Raw genomic sequence first — 16,520 nt, forward strand, 5'->3', positions numbered from 1 at the left:
CTTTGATTTTAGAAAAACATTTAAATAATGCCTCGCCCTTTATGGATGCACCACCCATAACTAAATTAACAAATAGTCAAATAATTAATTTAATTAAGTTTAAACTCGATACTGAAAACCTGAAACTTCCTTCAGGATCAATAAAGAATCCTTCTAAAACGAATTTTCACAAGTTTTCACAATAAAATTACATTAATTAATAATAAAAGCTAACCAAAATATCACAAATAAAATGAAAGAAAATAAAATGGTCCTGTCAGGTCCTACACTCCCACACTGGCTTGGAAATGCCGGCCCTGAACTGTGGACCAGGTCAAGAAACATGCAGCTTCACCAGTTCAGTGACACCCTTCCACCTTATTCTCATTTATTCATAAACATTTCCAAGTTTTTAATCATTATTCATCTGACCTCTTCAACACTTCAGCAAATAATAATCTATTTGATGCACTGTGTATTTCATGATTTAGCAGAAATAAATCACACAAGAATGTATAAATCCGAGAATCGAAGCTTTATTGAGATACCACGCATGGTTAAATATAGTCTTCATACCAGCTGTCCCAAGTTCCACAAGGACATATGGATCTGTTTCAGTGTGGGACTGAGTGGACTCTGATTGGTTCCAGGTTCCGCGGTCCTGGCAATGGTGTAAAAAGCGCTTGGCTGACACCGAAATCCCATCTGCAGTTAGTCTTTTGCCACAGAATGATCTGTTCTCTGTCTAAGCAGCAGAGATATTTGCATAAGGTTGAGGAAGGCATATCTGGCCAGATGAACAATAAGGAAGAAACAGACTCAGAATTTCTGAGGTGCTGTTTGTAATGAAAGCTTACTGACAACCACCTAACTTCACAGAGTGGGCGGAGGGGTGAGATGACGCAGCAGAAATGGAGACTGCACTAGCCATTACACAGCATGGCTCTAAATACCACAGCACAGCCCAAAATACACAAAAAACCACACACATATATGCACTCAAATATAATGACATTCTCAGACCAATAATACCAAATGTTTTAAATCTAAAGACCAGCACATTTGCCTTGTAAATCCCTCAGTGGAATAGAAAGCCCTTAACCCCAACCCTTAAACCCACCCTGACAGGATGTAGACATGCATTCTTACAAAAGTTGTACATCATTAAGACCTCCAAAGAGAGCTGCAGACCCTTACACCATCTAAACTTCATGTTCTGTTCAGTTCCATCACTGCCAGTTCACTGTACCTCCTCCATAGGCCAGAAATAATGTGACCAAAGCAGTCTGTGCTGACGTTTGGCTCGTCTTCTAACAGGAAGGTACTGATAGCACAATGCAGTATGCACAAGCTTGGAAGCATACAGAGAAATACATATTCTATTTTCTCACTCTCCTCCAAAAGCCTCCTGGACATTTTCTATGGTACGATCCACCACCCCTCCCATTATACCCTGCAGCATGTAAAGCAGGAAACCCACCCCCCTTTGACTCCTCCAGACCAGAGTCCCCACCCCCTCTCCCACTACCCGCGACTGCTGCATCATCTCAGAGGTCACGGTGCCCAGGTATACCCCCAGCTGCTGGCCTACCCACCCCACCACAGCCACGCCCACATCCCAGCCCTCCTCCAGCACCCCGATCACCAGCCCCAGGACGTCACACGCCAGTGTGCCTGTGCCTACCAGCCCTTCCTGACACGAGAACAACAGAGTAATGCTCAGTGTGCTCACGCAGTTGTAGACTGAGCAGACGCCCATCTTGCCCACTTTGTACACGATGTCCCATGCACCCCCCACCCCAGAGGCCACGTCAGAGGCTATGTTCTGGGTCAGGGTGAGGCTGTCGAAGGGCACCGCCGCCAACACGGTGGCGTCCTCCCACAGGACATACGTGAACCGAGAGAGGAGGTTGGCGAGGGTGGAGGCAACAACGGAAAAGGGAATGCAGAGGATGGAGGCGATGGATGAAAGGATGCGGAGCAGGATGCTGCTTTCTTCAGCCTCTGTGGTCTCCTCGAGTTCGGGTTTGTCTTCGAGCTCCGTGGCGTGTAACGACGTCTCCTCCTCCTCACCTCCGCGGGTGGTCTGCTCCTTGCCCACCTCAGCCACATGCAGGTCCTGGTTGTGTGCTTGGCTGCTGTCTAGACCCTCTTTCATGAAGGACATCGCCACCTTCACTTCCTGGCCTCCGCTCTCCCCACAGCCCCCTGAAAACATCTCCTGGACTCCCACCAGCTCCTCCAGTTCCTTCACAGTCACAGTCCTCAGCTCCTCGTCTCCCTCCTGTATCATCCCCTCACTGAAGCTCCCGGTCCCGTCCGGCACCACGCAACACGCCACTGACCACAGCACCCCTGCCTGGAACCCGTTCAGCCCCCCTACACCACTCTGCACGTACACATCCCCCCCTGCATTGGAGCACTGTGGTATAACCCTGCTCCCTACCACCTCAGCAGTGAGAGAGTCTATTTTATGGAGAGGGGAGGCCACGGCAGGTGGAGCTGCATTTCGCCCCCTCTTGTACAGGGCTGGCACAAACACAGCAGACTCTTCACCAGCGTCTTCTGTCCAACTTTCATCCTGAAAATGCATTTAAGAGATGTAGAAGAACATTTATTGTGGGAACGTTTTCTTTAAACGAAACAAATTTTAATGTGGGAAAATAATGAATGATTGCATTGTTGCCTTCATGCATCACATACTGAGAAAGAAAATATTCTTTTGTAACTGAATGAGAGAACAAATCTGCTCTGTGTAAATTGTTAAATGGATCCGTTTACCGAACATAAACAACACATACTACAACTTTTGTAGCGTTTTGCATGTCTTTCTAGTCTACATTTCTCCTTCAGTCCCTAAAACAAGGTGTCACCTCACTTGTCAATTCAAGTTTTTCAGGCTCACACAACACAACCTCAATCACTCTTGACATTATGAAACTATGGAATTATCTGTAATCTTTCAAACTCTGTCAGCAAAAACCAATTACAGTACTTCATTCTAAACCAGTGGTTCCAACACTAAAAGGGAAACAGTATGAAGTGGCCAAGCTGTATGAAATCGCTCCACCAGCTGGAGCCACACAGTGACAATGCAGTTTAGCTGCAGCTCAAATCTCGACTCCCACTTCCCCTGACAACAAACGTACTGCAGTGTGGTAAAGAAAAGGCGAGCGTAACTCGGGCGAAGGACGGCCCGACTCAGGCAGGCGACCTTACCCCCTCCGGTGCGGCGCCTCTCCCCCACCCGTTGTGTGGACTCAGATGGAAGGCCGTGTAGATGGCGGTCCCGCTCCCTGGGTCGTGGAGCGTCGTGAAGGATCGTCCATCCGTCAGCTCGTGACACTCCACGCGCAGGCCGGACTGGGCGACACCGGCCGGCGGAGCGTGCCCGTAGAAGCTGCTCTCGCAGTTGGGCGGATCAGCCCCCGAGGCGACGGGTCTGAGCGTTAGGGCCAGCAGGCCCAGGGTGACCCACGCACACCCACCGCTGCTCTGTGCTACGGCCGGCATGACCAACGCGAGCCAGCTCCCCCCAGCACTGCAGCCTGCCGCCGTCTGCTACTGCCAGCACTGAAGAGGCAATTACAGTCAACAAGATCCTGCAAGTATAGCCCTCCACCTCCCTCCCTCCCTCGCTCTCTCTCTCCCTCCCTCCCCTCCCGTCCTCTTCTCCACATTCTGCATCTGCACTCTCAGCTATGCAGAAAGAGCCTTGCCGTCTCTCTTTTGTAAATTGGTTTCTTTGACAACGATGTACACAATGTACACAAACCTGCACACACACCCTCACACGCCTATTACAATTACCTGCAAGTCAGCATTCTCCAACATGCACACCTACACAAAAACACTCACATTCTCTGAGATTAATGTGTGTAAGAGGTCCTGAATCACGTTTGCCTGGTGGGAGTCATAACTATAGCAGACGGCGTGGCTTTAAAGACGAGCAAGACCCACGTGCCCTTCATGAGGACGTAACTTAAGGCCATCAAACTGCAGGCGTGATCATAAACATGAAGGCCGTGGTAAGCGAGCACAGGTCGCGACCCTCTCGATGATGTAACAGCTCTGACATGAGCACAAAAACACTCAGAATGACAAAGCGTCTTGAATCCTTTAATTCCCGTATAAGGGAAAAAAATAAACTTGCATTAGAAACGGATCAGGCAAAGAAGTCGCCTGTGGAGGGGAGTCCGGGCTATGTTGGTATGTGCAGTGAGCCAGAGGACAGTGTGTCGTAACACTACACTGTACAGCTGCGTGTTCCAGCTTGGATTTAGGAGCTTACAGGTAAAATAGGTGTGGCTGTGGGAGAGAGAGAGACAGTGACTCTCAGCTCTACCAACGTGTCTGTTTCAGGGCTTTACCCTCTTAACACAACTCCAGTGACACCATCTGCAAAATGACATACCGGTACTTCAGTGAACAGTCAGCGTGTACACATACACAGTGTAGCAATCACTTAACCCTAGGTGTTTCTGCACATCCACACTCACAACACACAAGACTCACAACACATATTACAAATGAAATCAGTACTTAAATGAAACAAACCCCCAGCATAATCAAATAATTTCAGTTGGAAAATACAATAATGCTATTAGCACCCGTTACATGGATAAGAATTCCAGGCTGTTAGATTCCAATCTGATAACAGTTGGTATTATATAGGGTGTGAGCAGGCTAGACAAATCACGGGTTCTCTCTAGACCACAGGAGGGCATTTCCTGCTGCAACATACATGGTTACATTTCTGAACTGATTCAGGACATGATGAGGAAAGTCATGTTTTGGGAAGGCTGTGAGTAAAGAGAGCACAGTGGAGGGTTCACCCAGAGGTCACGCACTGCCTGGCATTATCGTATTAACTCTTCGTTTCTCACAGTTTCTCAGGCTTTGGTCTTCAGCTAATGTCCACAAGTGCACTTCAGCATTCATAAAGAGCTTTACACAAATATATATATATATATTTTTTTTTTATTAAAGCTTCACCTTTATAACTGGTGAAAAAGATAATGAGGTACAGCAGTAAGCTATATTTTAGCATACCATATCCAACCATATTTTACCTCAGAACCCCCCCCCCCCCCCCCCCCCCACGGCACTCAAAACAATGTGGAACATTACAGTAATAGCTGCCAGAGTACTTATCAGTCAGCCTGACAACTTCACTCACCACCAGCAAAACAAAGCAACAGAAGGAAATATTGAGTAATGCGTTTGAGCTCTCATACCTTACAAATCACCATTTTGATGTGGTTACCCATGTAGTTCCGTGTAACACAGGAGACTACCGGCTGAAGAAAGCTACTCCATGCATTACTCACAGGCTTTGGACGGCTTCTCCAAAACACTCAAGTGACTTATACTGACATTTAAAGTAATATGGTTATCATAAATACAGTTCTGATGCAATTGCCTGGTCCAGGCTATACTTCCACGCTAACAGTCACTGATACGTTGATGTTGCTAGGCGAGGATGAAGAAGAACCTCATTGAGGTCTGATGGTAGATCCTCACTGGGACCCGTGACTGCTTCAGCTTCACTCGTTGGGGATGTCGATGACTAGCTCTGCTTCTTCACCCTCACCCCGCTCCTCCTCTCCTCCGTCGCTCTCTCCATCGCTCTCGCCCTCCTCCTCGGCCGTGTCTCCGCTCAGCATCTGTCGCGGGACCCAGCTGAAGGGGCCCGATGCTCCCGCGGACACAGCACTCCCTGCCGGGTAGTTTGACGCCAAGGTAGGCACCACCTGTGAAAGAGAGGAGAGAGTGGCACAGAGAGGGTGGGGAGAGGGAGAGAGAGAGAGAGAGAGAGAGAGAGAGAGAGTGTGTGAAAGAATATGAGAGAAAAGTGAGATCATAAGAGAGAGTGAGAGTGGTTGTTTTGATGATTACGCATCTTCATTAACATTACTGATTGTTAAAGTGGGCCACAGTGATGAATTATGAACGCCTCTCCAGGCATCATGTGCTGGTTTCTATCCCTTCCTCTTCCCTCTCTCTCTCTCTCTCTCTCTCTCTCTCTCTCTCTCTCTCTCTCACCTTTCCTGCTGGCTCTTTCTTTTGTTTGGTTGGTTTTGCTTTTCTCTCTTTCTTCACTCGCTCAGCAGAGGGAGCCAAATAGTCAGGAGGGAAGGGTAACTGTTCACCACACACACACACACACACACACACCCACACACACACACACGCACACACGCACGCACACACGCACACACGCACACACGCACACACGCACACATGCACGCACACACACACGCACACACGCACGCACGCACGCACACACACCCCCACACCCACCCACAAACACACAGACATCCACACAGTGTGCACCCCCAAAAGATTTGTTTCCCCAGGTCCATAATGCGCAGATGATGTGACAACATAAAAGAGAAAGAAAACAATGAGTGAATAAGATGACAAAATAACATGTGACACAATACAAACGCAAAAACAAACAAACAAAACCAATAATGCTCTGAACCACAAAACCATGAGGAGATGTGTGATGAAGCAGGTGATGCAGTCTGAGCTGCCATAGCACAATACTCACGGTGTTGAGATACTGCGAGGGTGTGGACGCCTGAAGAGAGCTGGCCCCGGAGCGAGAGAGGAGAGAGAGATGGGGGGATGAGGATGAAGGAAGGGGCAGAATGCCAGGACTCCTTCTCCTGAGAAGACAACAGATAAATAGATCAGACAGGAACAATCAGAACTACAGACAAGGCTCGTTTGCCTTTGCAATCAAAAAGTCAGAAGGAAATGCTGGTGCAAGTCATAGGCATAGTTGTGTTCATGTTTTAGGATAAAATAAACAAATACAGGCAATTTAGACATTCCTCCACAATCACATTGATGTGCTGGTAATAGACTCGCCTTTTCCCTGCCTCCCTCTCCCTTTCTCTGGGTCCTTCTCCCTCACTGTCTGAAGAGGCTGTGGCATCCGAGTCTGCAAGACAAATATAAATTTGCGTGGCATGCCAATGAGTGCCAGAACTGCAGATTGAACAAATACATACCCGAAGAGTCCTCATCCACACGTTCATACTGCAACAGTCGGTCCAGCAGGAAGCTGAGATAAACATGTCAATATCAGTATGTGTCAATATGGGCTCTTTGGTTAAAATTAAGTGTGCAGTAACTCTTAATGCTAACAAAAGAGTTGAACCTTTTGTCTCTGGATACTTTTAACAGCTTTCTCTGGGCCCTTCTCAGTTCCTCTTGAAAACATTCTTGCTCCTAAAACGAAACTAAGTCAAATAACCGAGAATACATCAAATGCAATTAAATCACAGAGAGAAATACTTACGTAAACCAAAAATTTCAGTTTTCGCTTCAGGTTTTTATATTTCCGCTTGTAATCCACGTCTAATTCAGCCTGTCCGTTCATGTCTGATAACGAAAGAACATGTGGACTTAGATAAAGCTCACTGACTAAAATGCAATTTTAATTCTGGTGCTTCTGGAAATATAAACGTACTTTGCAGGTTTCACGAATGTTACTGTGTGAAGCGCTAGCTAGCTAGCAACATAAAATAAGATACGAAAGTCGCACAGCTAGCTTGCTACTTAGGAATCAACAATATACTATTACTATTATACTGTTTTATTTGGAACTGCCTTTAAAGTGACTTTAGACTGTTAGCTTCACACTGAATTAGCTAACTGACCTGTGGAAATGCACATGAACGTTACTATGCAATTTGTTTACTTCCTCATACGTATCATTCATGCGCCGGAAATGAAATGGATTGGACTTTGGCAAAACTTTAATCCAAATAAGAGCAAACGTAAAACGAATAAGCCGCGGCTTTTATTGTGTATAAATATTTATTATTAATAACACAGTCAGTATTATTTATAAATTATCCTTGTTTCACATACCTTAGGTTGGGATGAAAGCATACTGAATTTTAAAGTCTTTAATCTTTAATTTGTGGAAGCTTCTAAATACTTGAATAAAACATGTGCAGTTAGATAACCATTTTTCCAAATAAGCATTTTAATCTAAAAAAAAAATGTAATGATGTATGAAATGATCTTCAAAAAATAGTTTCTGACCTCTAAGTGGGGGGGGGGGGGGGGGGGGGGGGGTGTGGAGGAGGGGAGGGAGTGTGGATAACCAGAGAGTTACAGCAATGTGTACTCGAACACATTTCCCATGGTGCTACAGGAGCTTCTCATCATCAATAGGTTTTTATTGTCATTCAGTTTTAGAAATATTTAGAAAATCTTTAGCAGACAGACCCTTCTTTATGAAACATAATGTTCTCTCTGTTTGCTCATGAAACAGACACATACACACACCCTTGCATACACACTTTCATACTCACACACATGCTCACTCACACATGCACACACGCGCATGCACACACACACACACACACACACACACACACACACACACACACACACACACACATACACACACACAGAGTCTTCTATAGAGCTTGCTGAGTGAAACATAAGCCCCTCCCTTTCTCGCCAACCCTGTCTGTCCTCTGACATTGTCTCTTGTTGCAGAGCAGCAGATAGACAGAAATAGAAAGCTCTTTTCTCACTGCCATAAATCGTGCTGTTCCGCAGCTCTGCGCTGCAGTTAAAGGCGCCCCCCCCCGCCCCCCACCTCTGCTTTACGCTTTACGCCTTGCACCTTTGTTGCTGATGTCTTATTATTCTAGCTCTGTGTCAGTGATACTGATGACACATTCGTAACCTTGATACTCACGTCAGGTATCTGTGTGTCATATGCTCTCTCATATGAGCTCTCCTTCCAGTTCCACCACTGACCAATCATTCTCCAGTGATCCTTTGATTTATTACATTGTCTCTGTCCTTGTATTCTCTCTCTCTCTCTCTCTCTCTCTCTCTCTCTCTCTCACCAGCAGACAGACACATATGCCTACACAGCTGTTTTTAACCAAGCCCCCCGTCTCACGTGTGATGTCCTGAGGTTTTGTCTACCTTTGCTTGGCGTTGAAGAGGAGACTGGGATGTACAACAGTCATACTAAGGATACAAACAACAACTGCAACAAGTCCCTTCTCAATGACCGCAAGGTAAGAGCAACCGTCTCACGTGTCCTGTAAAGGTAAAGAGAAGTATACTTAGCACAGTGTCGTTTGACCTGGATCACCGTTAAACGTGCGCCAAGTGGGACAATGCCTTTCAAAGTTAGAAACGAAACCATGACAGCACATGCAGACTATTCATGATATACAGGAAACTAGGTAATCAGCTCACCTAATTTTTTGTTGACAGAAACAGTATGGTTGCAGAATGCCGAATATCCAAACTGCCACGATGCCATATCCTTGTGTTACAGGATAAACTGATTAAGGAAATTAAGAGGATTAAACATGAAATTGAGGAATGTCACGAGGCTGAGAGGGACACTTATGTGGAGGCCTTGGACGTGGAGGTAAAGGCAGGATCTCACGAGCCGAACGTTCCACTCCAGGCAGTAGTGTTCCAGAACTGCACCAATCTGGAAACGTGCATACAAATAGGAAGCATGTGGTTCTGTAGCTCTACACCATGAATTGTTCTGATGCTATATTTGCAATCCAAAGATAACTAGAACAGTTGCTATAGTGCTGCATATGAAAGAGGTGTCTTCAAACCCCATAAATGGAAAGGCAACGCAAGCTTGTAGGCTTCTAGCAAAATATATTTGCAAGAAAGTTTCTGAGTGATTTTTGTGTTTTGTGTCTGAGTGTCTTTGGTTAATGGCTAGTAAGAATTGACCTCCTTTGCTTTACCAATGTATGATTTTTGCCCCCTAGCATGAGTTAATTTCCCTCCCCTCAGAGTCAGTTTGACAGCATGGAGCGGGAGATCCGAGCAGAGTTTCAGAACCTCCACCGCTTCCTGGATGAGGAGGAGGAGCGGGATGTAGAGCGGCTGAGGAAGGAGAAGAACAGACACATGAAGCTCCTGCAGGAGAGGGAAAAGAAGATCTCCATACAGGCCAGGGACTTGGAGAGGGCCATCGATACTCTTAACTGCAAGCTGAGGGAGGAAGACAGCCCCAAACTGCTAAAGGTTCCTGCATGATCACCCTGACTTGAAGTATCTCTGAAAGCTTTTGCAGTCCATCTTATGTCTCTAAAACTCTACATTTACTCTACCAAATGTATGCACTGTGTGGAGAACATGCTGGATGCTATCTGACACTGTTTGCCACACAGCACTGCTGAACTGCTTAAACAGTCACATGACTGCATGGGTGTGAGTGGAATCTGAGACACTCATGTGAGCACTTGTGAAGTATGACATCATGTCTCCCCTGTTTTTTTCTATATTTTTTAGGAAATCAAGGATCTGCTGAAAAGGTAAGTCTGCCCAAACACTTGTGGCTGTCACCTTGATCTTTTGTGGAGTTTATTGTACTGTTACTATAATGTAACTAATGTATAATAACCTTTTATGTCTGAAATCTATCTTTTTGTAGACTCTTCAATGTGGACACACAATTATTGCAACTCACCCCCACACACACACACACACACACACACACACACACACACACACACACACACACACACCAGTTTAGTTTGTCATGTCTACCCCCACCCCCCCACCCCCACCTGTCAAGTCTGTTTTGTTTATGTAGCCATGTGGTTCTGTCAGTCTTGGACCCTCCTTGTGTTTTGTAACACCAGCCCTAGTTATTGTGTTCAGGTGTTACTTGTTGAGTCTGGTCTATTTAAACCCCTCGTTTTGTCTAGTCTGTGCTGCTCATTGTTTGTTGTACAGCCCTGTTGTCCGTGAGTCTCATTAAGGTTATTTGGTTTGTTCTATGTTTAACATGTCTTTGTTTATCTCTGTCGAATTTGACCCATGCCTTCCTCTTTGACCCTGAATTTGGATTACCATGCAATAAATCTCACTCCTCTCAGCATTTGCATCTGCCTCGTTGCTGTTACATACACCCTTGGCGTTACATACTTACCTTTATATAGCAAATCATTTATGTAAAGCATTTGCTACTGTGCATGAAAAGTGACATATAAATAAACCATTTGTGCCTTACATTTCTCTGTCCCTTTATGTCTGGTTGTCTGCGTCTGTCTCTCTCTCTCTCTGTGTCTGTGCTCTCTCTCTCTCTTTCTCTCTCTCTCTCTCTCTCTCTCTCTCTCTCTCTCTCTCTCTCTCTCTCTCTCTCTCTCTCTGTCCCTCTCTCCCTCTACCAGATGTGAGGTCAATTTCATCCGTCCGGCCCCTGTAGACATTGAGATTTGCTCGGGCCAGTTTGTGGGCCCGATCCAGTACAGGATCTGGAAGCACATGAAGGCGTCTCTCTACCCAGGTACTAGCATCTTTTGCTGTGGCCTTCCGTTGAACCAATTACTGCACTTTCAAGAGTGCTATCCATTTATGTGTATGTAGTTTTTCAACAAGGTCTCAAACACTCTTTCAGTGGCTTCCAGTAGCTACATGCATCAGGTTTAAAATCCTGATGCTTGCCTACCAAGCCAAAAATGGACCGGCCCCTCCCTACATGATGAACATTGTCAACGCCCAATCTATACCTCGAGCACTATCAAATACAGCTCAGCTTGAAATGCCATGCATAAAGTTTCATGGAAGACAAACCTCAAGACGATTCTCTGTACTGGCGCCAAGATGATGGAATGATTTTTAACTAGCTGTTCGGACTTCAGAGTCTTTTGCAGTCTTGAAAAGTAGACTGAAGACTCACCTGTTTGTTGAGAACTTAAATGGCCACTAACACTGCAGATAGCACTTGTTGTCTTTGTACTTGACATTGTATGGTATAGCTCCTACTTTATGTTGCACTTCTTCTAGGTACTGGTTTATAATTCCTGTTGTTTACATTTTGAGCCAATGTTTATTTGCAGTTCTGGGTATTGTCACTGATTCCTGTAGTTTTGTACAAGTCTGGACCAAGTGTGTCTTGAATTCTGACCTATCCACCATACTGTCTAGCATTCTGTAAGTTGCTCTGGATGAGAGCGTCAGCTAAATGCCCAAAATGTAAATGTAAATGTACACTCCAATGTGATTGGTTGAGTTACAGTCAACCGCAACCACTGAGGCCAAACCTCAAGCCGGCCTCGTTCTTCTCTCCGTGATGACACACATGGCACACGTCCTCTGTCCATGTGGACACAGTGATGTCAAGAGTCATGCCAGGTCAAGGGGGTGGTACTGAGCAGTTGCCAGTCCCCCTCAAGTTCCGAGAGCTGCTTTGCCACATGCCATTGGCAACAGTTCATAGAGATGTGATGGCTGGTTCCTCACCATTTCCTTGTTTGGTAGCAACAGCATAGCAGGACAAAATTATCCACAATTGCCTAGAATTCTCTACAACCTACCTACACTTTGTTACACTAGTGAGGACTACTGCACTGGACTACTGCAATTCCCTACTTGCAGGTCTTCCTCTACAGGTCATCAGACCTCTACAACTAATTCAGAGTGCTGCAGCACGGTCTTCAATCTCCCCAAGTTCTCACATGTGACTCCTCTGCTACGCTCTCTTCACTGGCTTCCAATAGTGGCATGCATTAGATATAAAATCTTGATGCTTGCTTACAAAGCCAAAAATGGACTTGCCCCTCCCTACATGATGTCCATGGTCAAAAGCCGATCCGTACAGTGAGCACTCAGAACCTCAAGCTTGGCTCGACTCAAAACTCCATGTCTCATGGAAAACAAAGGTCCAGACTATTCTCTGTCCTGGCTCCAAGATGGTGGAACGATTGTCCATTAGCTGCTAGGACTGCAGAGTCTGTTGATGTCTTCAAGCGTAGACTGAAGACTCACCTGTTTGTTGAGTTCTTAACAGAGCACTCAGCAGATAGCACTTGCCGCTGTTCTTAAATTGTATGTCTGTCTATGGTTATTTGTGCTTCTGGCCTATCCATACTATTACCTAGGATGAATTCTGTGATCAGATGCAAAGCACTGATCGCTCTGGATAAGAGGGTCTGCTAAATGCCGTAAATGTAAATGTAAATGTGAGGCACTGGGGAGTGTGGTCAAGTGTGGTTCTATTAATTGTGGAGAAATACCAATGGAAGGGTAATTTTAGACCTTGCTGATTCAACTATGATATACTCCTTCTCGCACACAGACATATCCATGTTGACCTTTGACCCAGAGACAGCTCACCCCCTGCTCCACCTGTCGGCCGACAATATGGCGGTCAGCTTCGAGGAAGAGGAAGAGCCAGGTGAGAAGCCTAACAGCCCGAAACGCTTCCATTACTACTACAGCGTGCTGGGCCAGCAGAGCTTCACCTACGGCCGCCACTACTGGGAGGTGGAAGTGCGGGGCAAGACGGCATGGCGGGTGGGCGTGGTGCGTGAGGACGTTCCCCGCGGCGCCATGGACACCTCCACGGAGGCGGACGGACTGTGGACGCTGACGCTGCGGAACCGGCGTGTGATGGCGTGCACGTTTCCCGAGGCCACGACGTTGAGGTGCGCCACCCCGCCCGCCCGCCTGGGTGTCTTCCTAGACTGCGACAGGGAGGAGGTGTGCTTCTACGATGCCACCACCATGGTGGCGCTCTTCTGCTACTCCATGGGCACCGTGCCCGTGCCCGTCTTCCCGTTCTTCAACCCATGCGACTTGGACGACGGCAAGAACTGTGCCCCGATCTCCATCTTCCGACCCGCGCTCTGAGGACTCTGCCGGATACGCCAGATACCCCTGCCTGCCAGGAATGCACACCCTGGTGAATGGATTTGTTTGTTTAAATGCAAGAGTATTTAAGAGTAAATCTGACAGTGTAAAAGTAAATCTGATAGTGTGTAAAATAAATTTGACCATGTATAAGAGTTAAACTGACAGTCTGTAAGAGTAAATCTGACCACGTGTAAGAGTAAACCTGACCGTGTGTAAGAGTAAACCTGACCATGTGTAAGAGGAAAACTGACTGTGTGTAAGAGGAAAACTGACTGTGTGTAAGAGGAAAACTGTGTGTAAGAGTAAAACTGACTGTGTGTAAGAGTAAACCTAATTGTGTGTAAGAGTAAAACTGACATTGTGTAAGAGTAAATCTGACCGTGTGTAAGAGTAAATCTGAAAGTGTGTAAGAGTAAATGGTGAGTGTTCTAAATTCTTAAATTAGATTTGTTGTAAATGCCTTTCTAAACATTTGATATGAGAGTGTTTGATGATTGGGTTAGACAGACAGGGGGGTTAGAGAGAGAGAGATGGGTGTAGAGATGGAGGGGTAGAGAGAGACAGAGAGGAGGTAGAGATGGAGAGAGAAAGAGGTAAAGTGAGTGAAGGAGAGCACTAGAGAGAAGGACGGAGAGTGTGGAGGAAGGAATAAAAGGTAGCTGAATGGTATTATGTTGTTTCTCTTTAGCCTGTCTATAAATATTACAGTCACACCTGCTGGACTCAGCCAGTCATTATTATTATCTGAACTGTGTGTGTGTGTGTGTGTGTGTGTGTGTGTGTGTGTGTGTGTGTGTGTGTGTGTGTGTGTGTGTGTGTGTGTGTGTGTGTGTGTGTGTGTGTTTAACATGTTGAAATATCTTTTTCGGTGTGTAATTTACTCAAGCGAAGCATTTTCTCTCAACAAAGGAGACGAAAGTCAAACGTGTCAGACTCATAACGAAACATCAAATGTTTTCACAAAATCGTGTGTGTTTGTGAACAAGGCAGTAGCTACATCAGGAAAGGCGGAGCCCTCTGAAGAACACAAGATGGTGGCACACTCATCAAGTCACCCCAGACTCAGTGCCCTTGCGACATGCTGACTCAGTCTCTTTCTCCACTTTCACACTCCACTCCTGGACATGCCATTGTCCTGTGCACCAGGAGAGTGGACATTGCTTTCTTACTGTCCCCCAGAAAGCCCAATTTTCCTGAATGTGTCTCTGACTGGTTGGTAGGTACAGAGGGGTGAATTGGGTTGTAGGCGAAATAGCAACCTGCTCTTAGAACATAAACAATATTGCACTACTTGGTACTTTAGTGGTAGTGCACTATTAAAGTACTTTAACAGTATTGTACTATTATAGTACTGTAAACGTATTGCACTATTGTGATAATTTATTAACAGTATTGCACTACTATGGTACATTTTTTGTACAATATTTTCTCCTTAAGTCTCCCCTCCCCCTCCCCTGTCTCCATCCTCTTTTACACCTGAGGATTTTGTCACCAGTATTTCTAATCCAACAGCTAACTCCCTGGCTTATTTCTCCTCTCTCTCCTCAGACAAGATCCATCACCTCCTGACTTCCAGCAGTATTACATGCATGCTGGATCCAATTCCTTCCACTCTGTTCCAGAAATTTTCAAAAGATCTCCTTCCATTTATTACAGTCATCATCAACAACTCCTTAATTTCAAGACATGTACCTGCTGTGTTCAAGACAGTCAAGGTGGTACAAATCTTGAAGAAAGTAACACTTGACTGCTCCGACATAAGCAACTACAGACCACTCCTACAGACACTCCTCTTTTTTCTATCAAAAATTCTGGAATAAGCAATCTATGATCTATGAGTCTCTGAGCAGTCAATTATCTCTTTTCCTCACCCAGAACCAACTGGCTTCAAACGGGTACACTGAACAGAAACGGCCTTCAAAGCAGTGACCAAGAAGCTTAATGCAGCCAAGGTTCTGCAGCCTTTGAAATGGTCAACCATAACAACCTCCTCTCTCCTCTTTCTAGCCTTGGTGTGACGGGCTCTGCTTGGAAATGGCTCCAGCCATATCTGGAAGACCATCAGGTAACATGTAGAGGATCTATATCCAATCCATATAAATTCTCCACTGCAGTTCCCCAAGGCTCAGTTCTAGGCCCTCTTCTCTTCTCTTCGTATGGTCGTTCCCTTTGTGACATTATTTCTTCTCATGATTTCTCCTGTCATTGCTATGCTGATGACACCCAGCTAATTATTTTCTTCCCACATTCTGACACCCAGGTTTCTAGGCATATATGAGCATGTTTGGTGGATACTGCTTCATGGATGACCGCTCATCACCTGAAGCTCAACCTTAACAAAACTGAGCTTCTGTACTTTCCAGGAACCCCCAACCTACACAATCACTGTTTTTTTCCAAGAACACCCTGTTAACACCATCAGAAATTGCTAAAAGCCTGATTAAACAGTCAGTTGTCCTTCTCAACATGTTTTAAACCTGACCAGATCCTGCAGATTTCTCCTTTGCAACATATAGAGAATACAGACCTTTCTTTCACAGGAAGCTATCCAGGTGCTTGTGCAGTGTCATTTCAAAGCTAGACTACTGCAACTCTCCATTTACAGATATTCCTCTATGGGACATCAGACCTCTACAACTGATCCAGAATGCAGCAGAACAATTGGCCTTCAATCTTCTTCAAAAGATCTTTCACTAGCTGTTCAGACTGCAGAGTCTCTTGCGGTTTTCAAACGTAGATTGAAGACTCACCTATTCGTTGAGTACTTGAGAACACTGCAGATAGCACTTGTTGTCATTGTACTTTACATTGTATGTTTATGTCTGTGTATATTTGCACTTCTAGGTATTGTTTTTTAATTCCAGTTATTTAAGTTTGAG

At 45.5% G+C, this 16,520-nt stretch overlaps 3 protein-coding genes across 6 annotated transcripts; 1 reads left to right on the top strand and 2 right to left on the bottom strand.

Annotated features, from left to right (window-relative positions):
- Nucleotides 1–499: 499 nt before the first annotated feature.
- Nucleotides 500–3,566, bottom strand: LOC143493048 (uncharacterized). Its single transcript, XM_076991141.1, has 2 exons — nt 3,199–3,566; nt 500–2,560 (listed from the first exon to the last, which is right to left on the bottom strand). Exons 1-2 carry the CDS (start codon nt 3,490–3,492, stop codon nt 1,367–1,369), a joined length of 1,488 nt encoding a protein of 495 aa, XP_076847256.1. The 5' UTR covers nt 3,493–3,566; the 3' UTR covers nt 500–1,366.
- Nucleotides 3,567–5,075: 1,509 nt separating this feature from the next.
- ino80e (INO80 complex subunit E) lies at nt 5,076–7,720 on the bottom strand. Of its 3 annotated transcripts, none has more exons than XM_076991142.1 (8): nt 7,653–7,720; nt 7,292–7,374; nt 7,151–7,221; nt 7,002–7,054; nt 6,859–6,931; nt 6,536–6,653; nt 6,025–6,123; nt 5,076–5,732 (listed from the first exon to the last, which is right to left on the bottom strand). In XM_076991142.1, the coding sequence occupies exons 1-8, from the start codon at nt 7,666–7,668 to the stop codon at nt 5,526–5,528; spliced, it is 720 nt and encodes a 239-aa protein (XP_076847257.1). In that variant the 5' UTR covers nt 7,669–7,720; the 3' UTR covers nt 5,076–5,525. The 3 variants fall into 3 exon arrangements, with proteins under 3 accessions (XP_076847257.1, XP_076847258.1, XP_076847259.1); XM_076991143.1 differs by having other exon boundaries at nt 7,463–7,706; XM_076991144.1 differs by lacking the exon at nt 6,025–6,123.
- An 893-nt stretch (nt 7,721–8,613) lies between these two features.
- On the top strand, nt 8,614–14,339 carry LOC143493091 (zinc-binding protein A33). Of its 2 annotated transcripts, none has more exons than XM_076991219.1 (7): nt 8,614–8,715; nt 8,868–9,041; nt 9,308–9,403; nt 9,793–10,026; nt 10,294–10,316; nt 11,178–11,293; nt 13,085–14,339. In XM_076991219.1, exons 2-7 carry the CDS (start codon nt 8,976–8,978, stop codon nt 13,636–13,638), a joined length of 1,089 nt encoding a protein of 362 aa, XP_076847334.1. In that variant the 5' UTR covers nt 8,614–8,715; nt 8,868–8,975; the 3' UTR covers nt 13,639–14,339. The 2 variants fall into 2 exon arrangements, with proteins under 2 accessions (XP_076847334.1, XP_076847335.1); XM_076991220.1 differs by having other exon boundaries at nt 8,619–8,715; nt 8,871–9,041.
- The last annotated feature ends 2,181 nt before the right edge of the window (nt 14,340–16,520 follow it).

The sequence above is a fragment of the Brachyhypopomus gauderio genome, unplaced genomic scaffold (genome assembly GCF_052324685.1).
Source record: "Brachyhypopomus gauderio isolate BG-103 unplaced genomic scaffold, BGAUD_0.2 sc81, whole genome shotgun sequence".
Classification (NCBI taxonomy): domain Eukaryota; kingdom Metazoa; phylum Chordata; class Actinopteri; order Gymnotiformes; family Hypopomidae; genus Brachyhypopomus; species Brachyhypopomus gauderio.